Genomic DNA, 12485 nt, shown 5'->3' with positions numbered 1-12485 from the left:
TAGCCTAATGGCTCCAGTGATGAATACAGTTACAGGATACACATTCCCAAAGGCTTGTCTCTAATCCTCCTACCTCAGAGAGTCACCAAACTGTCTCTTAACTGAAACAACTCCATCCTGCAACCTGTACAACAGGATTTCCTGCTCTCCATTTGCAGTCCAAACCAAAGGACCTATAGTTAAAAAGCACTCTGAGCTGGTTTCATCTGCTTCTTTGGAGTCTCAATGTGTGGAAGGGGAGAGTGAGGGAGATATAAAAAGGTGTTACTCATCACCCTCCCCACTGGGACCCCGGGGCATGCCCTGCCATCCTACCACAGTGACTGGAATGGTTTGGGATTAGCAGTTTCTCGGGCTCATCACAGAATCACACCTTAATGTCTTCCGGACGGCTGGTCTCCGCCCGCTTCTCCTGGAGCTTCCTCTGGATGGATTCCAGAGTGGCCTCCACGCTAGGCTTTATGGCTTTTTCCACCAGCTCTTGCTTTTTCTCATCTTCTTTTTCAAGTTGGGAGCCGAAACTCTTGGGGAGTGTGTTGCTTCGCTGCCGCATCCTGGGGGGTAGGTCCTCCTCTGATATCTTCAGTTTGGACTCTATGAGAAAAGATTTGGGGGTGGAGATGTATGGGAATTGACGTCTGCTGAACCCAGATTGTTTTTCTTGCTGTTAACAAGTGCTTAGTCCTATCTTCTTTTTCCCCCAGAAAGCATCTAATTATATTATTAGCTGAAATCCCTGGGTTATTATTTCTTAAACTTAAGAAAATGATAATGTTTTCCTGTATTATCTGGCATGGTTTCCTAACCCTAATTCCTGAGAAAGTTTTAGTTCTTTAACATCCATGCTTTAGCCGCACCAGCCTGTGGGCTGTTCTCAGAACAAGGCCGATGTCTTCCCACACCGAATCCCGTAGCATTTACAGGTATTTGCAGGTCTAGAACCCAAATGTTGGCCAACCTTTTCCATATGATGTATATATCTCACTTTGGAATTAGTTTCACTTTGTATTCTATTCCTTTGTTTATATGATTCTGTGTCCTACAAGACAGCAAGCTCTGGGAGGGACAGGGACCAAATTCTTTTCATAAGCTATTTCATAATCCACACCTTGGATTAAATAGGTTCTTAAAAAGTGTTGAATTGAAACCATCATTCTTAGATTAGTTATTTAGGGGGGGGGGGGGAAAGCCCTGCAGAATTTTCAGCATCTTTGATCTGGGTTTCCCTGTGACGGAGGTCATGGGAAGATACACAGAAAGTGTGCCGTGAATGCCAAGGGTCCTGGGAGTCAGCTTCAAGGAACCTGTCTTTCCTGGAACGTTTGAGTGGTAAGTGGCTCTCAGTGCGCGGTAAGATCACAGCTTCTGTGCTTGGCTTGTTCTCTGAAGACCTTGACATAGGTCTAGAGCTTTCCCTACCTTTAAGTTGTTTCCGGAATTTGGCAAGGTCGTTTGTCCATTTCAGAACCTCTGGATTGGCTGCTTTGTCACTGTGGGAAGGCTGCGAAAAGGAAACGTAGAGTAAATGTTTTGGAATTGGGGCAGGAGACAGAAAAGTTTGATGATCACTTTGTTTTAAACAGCAAGGAAAAGCTGAGTTCCAATGGAATAATAAATGAACTGTGATTAATCAGAGAAACTTCACAGGTGGAATTCCATTATCCTTCTTTATATCTGGTTATTTTTGATGCTTTCAAAGAATTCCTCAGAGACAAAACGCTGGCTTGTTAGGGTCACGGACTTCCATGAGTCTATGACCTCTTTTTCATTATCTGCAGGGTTCACCCTGTCAGCCTAACAAGATAGAAAGCAGTGGGGTATATGATATTTTACACAACAACCAGTGTGAAAAATGTCTTTTTGTTATTCTTATAGGAAATACTAAGGATAGAGCTGAGAGAAGAATAAGGTCAGTACCAGTTAAATTTTAGAAGATAATTCTGAATTAAGTTTTAGCCAAACAAAATACTTCACTTAATGATTTTCCCCATTTCCGATCACTGAAATCGGAAAGCCTTCGATTCATTTGTAAGGATACACTGTGCAAGGAAAACGCTGACACACCATACTGGAGTTTATCGGGGTTTACTGCCCAGCGTTTACTGCCTTTGGTGATCCCCCACAAAGCTCCCTGCACCGTCCCCACTTCTCTGACACATCGCGTCGGGGGAGGGTCCAGAAACAAGCCAGTGAGCACTCACTCTGTACTTCCGCTCTTCTTCAAATCTGTCTTCAAACTTCCGGATCTTCTTCTTAAGGCTCTGAATCCTTCGAGTGAGCTGGGCAGGAGTCAGGTCCTCTTGCTCATCTTCGTAGGAGCCCAGAGAGGAGCTGCGGCGCCTGTGAGGGGCACCGTGTGGAGGTCAGCTTCCCAGGAGGGGTCACTGCCTGCTGGGAGGGGCTGGGGGGAAGGGGTGTGGCATCGAGGGGTGCTTATCCTCTCAAATAAAAGAGGACTGACTGCGATTACATTTGTGACCTTGAGCTCCGTATGTCCTGCCTTTTAAACACGTCCAATCTTCTCCAGCTCACCTTTGCACCGGGCAGAGCTAGGACTGAAATGTGCACAGTGGACTTCACAGCTAACTTGGAGAGAGCTTTGGAAAGGGGGCACTAACGGAAATTCGGTCAGTGATGCTGTAGTCGGGTCACAGGTCACGGGTAAAATTACAACAGAGCCTGTGCACTCGGATGGAGATATACTTACAACCTAGCTAAAAACATGACTAGCCATGGGTAACATTCCTCTCCCTTTTAAAGTTACACAGATGGAACGTCTGTGCCTCAGCAACACAAAGAAACACACCTCATGAAAGGGTGGGAATTGGGGGGAGAAGGAGGCACTTCCGTGTCGTCCAGGTACTGCCGGCTCTGCCCGTAAGCGTAGAAGCGGGGGGACAGCATGGGGTCGCTGTCCTCCTCCAGGAGCTGCCGAATCAGACGCCCCGCCTGCGGGGAGAGGCGCGCTTCGTCAGCGTCCACATTCTCCTGTTGCCACGAGGAGAAGGCAGGGATAGGCTCTGGAAAAGAACAGGGGCAAGAGGGCAAAATTGTTCTTTAAAGCACACCTGTTTCCCAAGTTTTCTGAATGCATTAGGAGGCACTGAATTGAGGAGGCACTGGAGGGTCTCACATTTTACTTATTTATTAGCTCATTTGTTTGGCTGCACCACATAGCAATCAGGTTCTTAGTTCCCTGAAGGGATTGAACCTGTGTTCCCTGCAGTGGAAGCAGGGAGTCCTAACCACTGGACCACCAGGGAGTTCTCAGTTTCATATTTTAGATCGAAGGTTCTGACTCAAGATGCTATGCCCTGACCTGAATCAGCGAATCTATCTGAGCCATCGTCTACTCTCTTATCTCCACCTTCACTTGCCTTCAAAAGTCCATGTGCTAGGGCTGCCCTGAGGAAAAGCCACTAAAGTGAGCTTCCAACTTTCCTGGCAGATCACTGAGGAGCACTTCTCCGCCTGAGGGCGTTATGGAACAGAAACGCCTATGTGTCTGTGAGCAAGGGGTTTGGCATCATGGCTGGACATCCTTCACTGATACAACTAGGGAATCGGGTTAAGGAATCGCATTCACCTTGGGAGAGTCCATTGATTCAGGCTGCGCCTCTGCTGAGGTCACTCAATAAGCTGTTTTGTGTGCTTTTGCTTTAGCATGTTGGGATTTAGCATGTCTACAATGTATGGTCTGTATTTGGAACTTTTAGAGGCTACTTAAGTTGGATGGCATCATCAATTCAGTGGACATGAGTTTAAGCCAACTCCGAGAGACAGTGAAGGACAGGGAAGCCGGGGGTGCTGCAGTTCACGAGGTCGTAAAGAGACAGACATGACTGACTGGACAACAACATCAGACTGTAGTTAAAGTAAGAAATATGCACAAAAATAAAAAAGAACAAATCAGTATGAGTTATTTTAGACAATCTTGAAGGAAAAAAAGGGCACAAAATCCTGATTTTTCACTTTGTGAGGGAATAGGGCGGCATTTATTTTTACTGCAAGACCTACCTTGTGTTCTTTTCCTCATTAAACAAATCCTATCTAACATACTTTAAGGATAGATCTCAGATGATGTATGGTATTTCATTTGTAATACTTCCTTCATTTATAAAACAAGGTTATGTCTTAAATACCCTTGTGGATATTGTAATTTACACAAGGCTGGAATTTGGCCATGATCTTAAATTCTGGGATTCCCTCAGTTTGAATCATGGAACAATTGTCCCTTCTGCTATTGAAGTAGTTCTAAAATCCACAAAATCATCTTAAACAAGGGCTTACTTAGTATTTTAATTTAAAAAATCATACTGTAATCATAGAACATTAAAGCTGGTTGAAATTTCATACAACAAAGAATCCAGTGACTTTTCAACTGTGACTGCACATCAGGGTCATGGAGGAAAATATAAATATCTCCTAACATACTTCCCTGATGGCTCAGGTGGTAAAGAATCTGCCTGCAATGCGGGAGACCTGGGCTTGATCCCTGGGTTGGAAGATTCCCCTGGAGAAGGGAAAAGCTACCCACGCCAGTATTCTGGCCTGGAGAATTCCATGGACTGTATAGTCCATGGGGTCACAAAGGGTTGGACATGACTGAATGACTTTCACTTTTTTCTTTTCTAACATACAGGTCTCACACCACCCAAATAGAATGTGTAGGTGAGGATCCAGATATGTGAGACACAAACACAGAGTCTTTAAAAAGCTTCTCAAGTGATCATAATTCAGTCAGGTTTGAGAACTACTGCTTTGATTCAACAGTTACAGATAGGGAAACTGAAACCCAAGGAATTCAAGAGCAAATACCTAATCAGTGATAAGAGTTGGATCTAGAAACTCAAGACTCCTGCCCTCCTGGACACTGCTTCAATTTAGAACGTGCCAGGCACTTCAGGAACAAGGATGACTATCTTAAAAATGTTAAGATCCCACAGTGTAGTAAGACATTAATAAAAATTAATAAAAATTTTATTAATAAATAATAAATAATAAAAATTAAGGAGGCACATTAATAAAAATTAATAAATTTTAATTTTATTAATAAAATAACCTCATGTGGAATGAGGTCCACAGGTTCTCAAAATTTAAAGACAACCAAGTCATCTTATAACACAGATGACAATATAAATACTTTAAACAATCAAAGCATGTAAAGTCCTGCCTACTGAGTCTCAAAGAGTGGCAGAGAATAGACTTGGCTACAGCAGGAGACAAACAGGAGTTGTTTCATCATCTGTACTGATGCGGTTGGCTGGCTCCTCCTAAGTGGCAGGGCTTAGATATGAGCAGCTTGGAACTGTCGACAAGAAAAAGTGAAAGTAACTGAGAAGTGAGGGGAGATGAGGGAAGCAGAGGGTGAGTGGAAAGTAATCCCTAGAAAAATAATAAGAATGTAATGTGCAGTTACAGAAAATGGAATTATTAAACCGACCAGATGACGTCTATTTCATAGGACAGCAGTAATTTTCTATAAGGACGAAAATCAATGGAGCCAGGACAGGGAAAGGGTTAAGATGGCTTGAACAGTCAAGCCGAAGGCAGTGGTGAAGGAGCATAACACCCAGGGGAAGGCTTTGATGGTTGACAGGGACAAGGGGCACAGGGAAAACAAAGTCTGATGTTGATGCTGGCATGCTGCTGTGCTGGCTAGTTTGACATTTCTGTGCATCATACCTTAGTTTGAAAGGTGTTATTTTAGGTCCTGAAGTACGTTAATCTGTCTGAATCTAGCAGAATAGCTTTTAAAATATAGTACAACTAATCTTTGAGTTTTGAACTAGGTGGTCTCTATGTACCATTTCTGCAAAACACAGTACATGTTTGTGACCATTAACCAAGTGTGTCTCCGGTAAAAAGTAAACTGTGATCCTGAGTTAACTACAAAATACTAATCACGGAACTGAACGGTGCTTGTTTGATGCTTTGTGACTAACATGGGGCCATCCGTCAGATTGCCTTTTTGTTAGTCTTCTGGGCCTCCATTCTTGATCCATCACTTCACTGATAAGAAGACCAGATGTGCCATGTTCCTGGTGTCACCAGTGGTATATATGAAGTACACAGCTGAAGAAATTCTAGCTCTGTCTCTTGAATTCATTTTTTAATTTTTACTGTATGATTCTGTTTCTTTTTTAATGGAAGCATAGCTGATTTAGAATGTTGTGTTAATTTCAGGTATATAGCAAGGTAACTTAGTTTTATACATATATATATGTAATACTTTTTCCATTATAGGTTATTACAAGATATTGAATACAATTTCCTGTGCTATACGGTAGATCCTGGTTGTTTGTCTATTTTATATATAGTAGTTTGTATCTGTTAATACCAAACTCCTACTAATTTATTCCTCCCTACTCCCTTTTCCTTTTGATAACATAAGTTTGTTTTCTGTTTGTGAGTCTATTTCTATTTTATAAACAAGTTCTTTTGCATCATTTTTTCAGAGTCCACATATAAATGGTTTGTCTTTCTCTGATGTTTCTCTTAGTATGATAATCTCTAAGAGATTCGTTACTTTAAAAAAGAGAAATATAATAGCATTAAGAATTTCAGCGGTAACAAAGTAAAAATAAATATTTCATCATTAAGCCCAGGTAGAACAGAAGGGAAGTTTTCACCTATGCATCTGGAAATGCTTATATGATTTCTCTCTCTCTTTTCCCTTTCCTTTAATTCTATACAGTCTTACAACTTAGGGCTCCTATTTAAGAGTTACATAATTATACATAGTTCAATATAATGAAAGATTCAGTAAGACCAACTGTTCCTATTTTGAAATATTCTAAGAATACAAGGCTATCTCATGGTGTTTTTTTTTTTATCTCATGTTTTGATAGTTGGTGCTCAAATAGAATAACAAGACTGAACTGAGAAGAACAACACAGTCCATGATAGTATGTCCTATGCATTACCCACCTGCATAGAAAGCCAATTTGAGGATGTGTTCACTGATAATTCCCAATTGTGGGCTTGAGGAATAATTTACATTTTAACCATAATTCTAGAGCAATGAAACAGACGAGGATATTGCAAGATAATTATTCAAAGGGACAAGAGAAAAGATTTGAGGCTTCAAGTTAGATTTTCATCTTAAAGGACTCCGTAAAACAAAAAAGTGTTTCCCTCTCTGGACCAGAATTCCCTGGATATGGTGGTTTTGATTTTAGCCATGTGTCTGATCGAAAAGAACTCTGGACATAAGTATGGCACGTCTATTAAAAATTAATCTGCCCAGGTTAGCTGACATCCCAGCAGGTCAGAAATAACAGAGAAAAAAGCTGTATGCTTGCTACCTAAGTAACAAATAAGAATAGGTCCGTGGGGAGCTCCAGTTCAGCCACTACAGCACACATGGAAATAAAGGAGATTCACTGCGGGAGGAGAGAACGCAGCTCTGACTGATGCTAATGCGATCACCGGGTCGCAGCTCCTCTCTGCATTAGCTGGCTGGATCCATTTACTACACAAAAGAAAACGAGCTACTGAGATGATTTTTCTCTAAGAAATCTGCACAGAATTAAGGGAGCTGATGTTTTCCATGTCTCATTTCTAACTGCGTATGTGTTACTCAGAGTCATTCCTACTTGGTGTGATGTCATCCAGTCTTCCGAGGAGGCTACCCAGTAGCGCTGGAGGTACACTTACATCCCAGATACAGGGACATGGAAACCCCACTGGTGGGCGGTCTTTACTGGGAAAATCCTTTCATAACATTTTCCTTAGAATTCCAAAATGTAACCTGAGAACAACCACTATTCTGTTAAATTGTTCCAACAGTCTCACCACAAACTAGCAGAACCTTATTAGCCAGCTTCATCAGTTCAAACTAACACATGGTTGTGCTGAGCACTCTGTGTATGTTAGCTCATATAATCCCTGCAACAAATGTACTAAATAGATACCACTACAGCGGTGCTGCGCTGTGCTCAGCTGTCTCAGTCCTGCCTGACTCTCTGCAACCCTATGGACTGTAGCCCACCAGGCTCCTCTGTCCTTGGGATTATTCTAGTAAGAATACTGGAGTGGGTTGCCATTTCCTCCTCCAGGGGATCTTCCCGATTCAGGGACTGAATCCACATCTCTTGCAACTCCTGGATTGGCAGCCAGATTCTTTACCATGGAGCCACCCAGGAAGCCCCTACTATTTGTTATTATGTACTATGTCTCCTATTGAGACCTGCTGACTAACTTGACCACAAAGCTAGTTAAGTGGTAGAGCCAGAATTTGAACTCTCCATGTGTATGCCTCTTAACTATCATAGTCCACTGCCTGCTATGATACTGAACTAGCATTGCTTAAAAGAGGCATTTAGGTGGAAGTCAGGAGACTTTGTGATCTTTAATCATCACTTTGCCTCTTTTAGCCTCAACTTTCTTAGCTGTATAATGTGAGGGTTCAGCTGTAAGATCTTTAAGATTCCTTGCTTCTCTAGTATTTTTTAAACAGAATTTCCTGCCCACAGTTATTTTTGATAAGATAAGCAGTTAAGTGATGAATAAGATATCTGAAGTGCTTTATACCCTTTAAAAAATGTTCTATAAAACTTGATTTCACCAGGACAAATCTAATAGAGTAGCTGAGTTTTTACATCTCAGTACTTCCACAAGGGTGTCCTAAATCAACATGAGTTGGCTGATTATGGACATTTTAATTATGTAACTTTCAAGGGTTTTAAATAACTAAGACAGTTCATTTGATTTGGGTGTTCATTTAATTTTGGAGAGTGCAAACTCTAGTAATAGTGATGATAATGATGCTTTCACGTGGACAGATCAAATAATATGCCCTAATACACAGCTACACATAAAGGAAAAAAGACCAAGCGTGTATTATTTATCTGTCAATGAGTGGGACTGGACTCTGATCCTCCATTCACTTTGAGAGGGTTCCACTCATAAAGGAAAAAAGATCAAGCGTGTATTATTTATCTGTCAATGAGTGGGACTGGACTCTGATCCTCCATTCACTTTGAGAGGGTTCCACTCTGAGCAGTCTATGGAACTCATTAACAGCTTCATTTTTCTTTTTATTTTCCCAATACCATATGCTTCAGAAGCCACAGAACATCATTTTCATGTGAAAGCTTACACTGTAGTGGCCAGTGCCTGGAGGTTGCTCATTAAGTACTCTCTCACCTGATATTCTATTACTCTACATGTATGAGCGAGTATGAGCCATGGCATGGGGAAGGAGAGCAAGCAAACAAATCAGAGAGTGTTGGTTACACTACATGGGGGTCTGGAGACTACTGATGGCGACTTATAGATGGATACTGGTTCATATGGTTTCAGTAACTATATATTTTGTTGCACTGGTTGTACAGTTTAAATCAGTACAAAGTTTATTCCTTACAGGGGAGTGGCCATTTTGTTTTTCACTAAACCTATAGAAAAAGGTGATATTTCAGTGGCTTAAATGATTGCTTTCAGCTTAACTATCCTTCATGCAAAATATTCCTTTATTTAGACTATACTTACAGCTGTATTACTGCTAAAATGTAACTTGGACACTTAAAATAAATAAATAAAAATAAATATACTGAAAGCACTAACCAAACAATCAAAACAACCTTGAAATGAAACCATGTAGATTTTTGAGGTATGTAAGTTCAATGACAAATGTAGTAACTGGCAAAAAGGAAAAGTTAAAATAAGTCATTTTATAAATTATATGGGTAACACAATCCTAATAAAATGTATTATTTTTCTTGGCATAAGCTTTAAAAATTTCACCCAGTTTCCCAATACAAAATGTTATTTCCCTCATATTATTATCTGGCAGAAAGTTCTTAATATAAAGAAATGAAATAGTTCTAATTATAAGTTAGCTTTCAACCAGTCTGGAGAGATTTCTTCTGCTTTATATTTAGCTTCTTTAAGTATGTTGGAAGGGACTATGAATTTATGATTAAAAAAAAATCCAACACCTGAGTCCGCTTCAATAGGAGGAGACTCTACTAGCCCCTTTCCTGAATAAATCATCAAGATAATGTGGCCAATTTGAATTCTGACCAAAAAATCCTAGAGCTTTTAATCTAGAGCTGTATGTTAATAATATAAGGAGACCATATTCTTGAAGCCCAAACAGAGCTTTTGTTTTGGCTACTGCTTTTTTTTTTTTTCTTTTATTTGTGCAACAGTGGCTACCCTGGGACCTTGGTGGGGCAGGCTGTTTTTAATGTATGAATTAAAAGCACACCTGATTATTTCAAAGTACAGAAAAGAACAATAAATACTACCCTATAATGTATCACTTAAAACAAAAAACCTTGAATTTTCCCCCCAGTGGATAGCTGGGAAGATCTGACAAAAATCTCAGATTCACCACCTAATTACATGAAAAAAAAAAAAAATGGAATGTGTTTCTTAGATTGCAAAGAGGGAAAATCAGAATAAAAAACATTTTGATTTCATTTCACTGAAGCCCTGGATTCGAGAAGTATCATGATGCTACTATTTTTCACCTTGTGGTCTTCTTAGATCATCTTAAGATCATTAACATAATGAATACTTTTTGGTTAAGAAAAAAAGAGGTGGGGGCAGAAGACAAGCAAACTTAGGTGCTTCTGAAAAAGACTGACTTTTTATTTTAATAGTTGTGATTCGTTAAGTCATTGTGTTAACTCAGGCCACGGCTCTGAACTAGGAAGCACAATTTCCCCCTCTCTCTACCTTCAGACACACAGACCTTCTAGAGGCAGATGGGCACTTATTATGGAGACACTCTGATACGTGTCTGGATGCAGACATATGGATCATGGAAGAACAGCAGCTTGAGAGAACTACTGCAGACCCTCTCTGAAATACAGGTTTGACAAGATGAGGATATCCTCTTCTTCTGCAGAGATAAATGTCTAACATTTCTGTCAAAGATCTCTAGGAAAACCAGTCTCAAGAACTACATTACAGGCTTTCAATATGAAGCACTTTTATTCAGTGTTCTCTTTGATAAGCAGATTCTTTATGTTTGCTAACCTGGCTTTTAAAAATTTATCCATAAAAACAGACGTAGAAGCAAAGCAAAGCAAAGTATTCTTCTTGAAAAATGGGGAGGAGATTTAATGAGGAAGGTAGAGGGTTGGCACGTAGCAGGGGGAAGGTTAGTAACACTGACAGCGAATCCAAAATGCACACCAGTTCTGTGTTACTCAGCTTGGTACTCCTAGAGGGAAAATGCACTCACATCTCAGCACTCCTGCTAAGTCAGAAAGAAAAAAAAAGGGGCTGCAAGGTGATACTAGAATAAAGGGCGAACACATTTTTCCTTCTTAGATCGCAATCACTCTTGGCAACACAGAACGTGACACATTCCTATGTCAGGGGAAGGATTTTCGGTCATTTAGAAATGTGGCTACTTCTGCATGCACAGCTCTTGCTCTCACCCACGCACCCAACATGCTTCTCCTTTCTGCTAATTTACATGTGGTTCTCCAGTATTAAATCATCCAAATATCTGATGATCTTACCTTCCCAGCTCTTCTGGTCACACAGTGCAGTCAGGTCCAGCTCAGGCACTTCGGACACAAAGCTCTCCTGCTGGTCATTAGCATCCGGAGTCCTCTGCAGCTTGCTGTCAGGCAGGCTGGGATGCTCCTGGATCTTCATTGTGGGGTTCTGCAACAATAGCACAAGGTCCTCAAATCTCTACTGCTCACCAAGACCCAAAAACGTCTGCAGCAATTCCACTCCTGCTGAACAAAACCTCCCAAGCCACAGCTGCTGGTGTCCCCGGCACTAAAACCAAAATCATAGCCTGATGCCCCCCGGATGTTAGCTGGTCACTTGCGTGCAAAAAGCAACTGCCATCTGCGTGCCTTTAACTTTTCTTCTGGGAGAAAGACAAGATCATTTCCGAGGGCTGTTCTTCCTGATAACTGCTGGCAGCTGACAGACTGGATGATAACTGACTGGGGCCAGGAAGGAGGGAAAAGGAGTTTGTGTTTCCTTAAAGGAGTATGGCTCTCCAGACTGTAAATAACAACCCAAAACTCAGCTACCGCTGTTGCTAAGGCTGTAGCAGCAACATGGTGTCTCTCTCACGCAGCCTTCTCTGCCCCTTAGGTAAACAGTCCTGCAGGGCCAGGAGCAGAGGCTGTGCACACGTGTGCTCTCCTGCTGGCCCTGGAGGCTTAGAGCAATTAAGCGGGGCTAGCTGCACATTCCCAGATTTCCTGTGACTGTTTTCGCCACAGTGTGGGGAGAACAGACTATTTATGGAGGAGCTCTGGGTATTCAAGCATTGTTGCGCAAATTCAAACAGCACGGGTGGTGGTGCTGGAGGGGGTGGTTTGCTAGCTACCAGCTAGCAGTAAGGAATACGGACTCTGGAAATGAGCCAAAATTACACAGGGAGCATGACTTTTTTTATTTTTGAAAGTAAAAGCCAAGAGCTGGCAAGTCGGCAAAGCATAATTTATATCTTACAAATATGCAACTGTCACTTCTTTTCCTACTATTCATCTACTCTGAAT

General features: G+C 41.3%; 1 protein-coding gene across 16 annotated transcripts in view; it reads right to left on the bottom strand.

Moving 5' to 3' along the window:
* The window catches only part of FAM13A (family with sequence similarity 13 member A), a 333264-nt gene that overhangs the window by 24064 nt on the left and 296715 nt on the right, over positions 1–12485 (bottom strand). For all 16 annotated transcript variants that reach the window (XM_044946341.2, XM_044946346.2, XM_044946337.2 and 13 more), the window contains 5 exons: positions 11481–11628; positions 2807–3020; positions 2202–2340; positions 1420–1501; positions 374–594 (listed from right to left, as the gene is read on the bottom strand). In XM_044946341.2, coding sequence (XP_044802276.2) covers positions 374–594; positions 1420–1501; positions 2202–2340; positions 2807–3020; positions 11481–11628 — 804 coding nt within the window. The remainder of the gene's footprint in view (positions 1–373; positions 595–1419; positions 1502–2201; positions 2341–2806; positions 3021–11480; positions 11629–12485) is intronic.

This window comes from Bubalus bubalis, chromosome 7 (genome assembly GCF_019923935.1).
Source record: "Bubalus bubalis isolate 160015118507 breed Murrah chromosome 7, NDDB_SH_1, whole genome shotgun sequence".
Lineage (NCBI taxonomy): Eukaryota > Metazoa > Chordata > Mammalia > Artiodactyla > Bovidae > Bubalus > Bubalus bubalis.
Note: the sequence above shows the minus strand (reverse complement) of the source record. Positions and strands in the feature narration are given on the sequence as shown.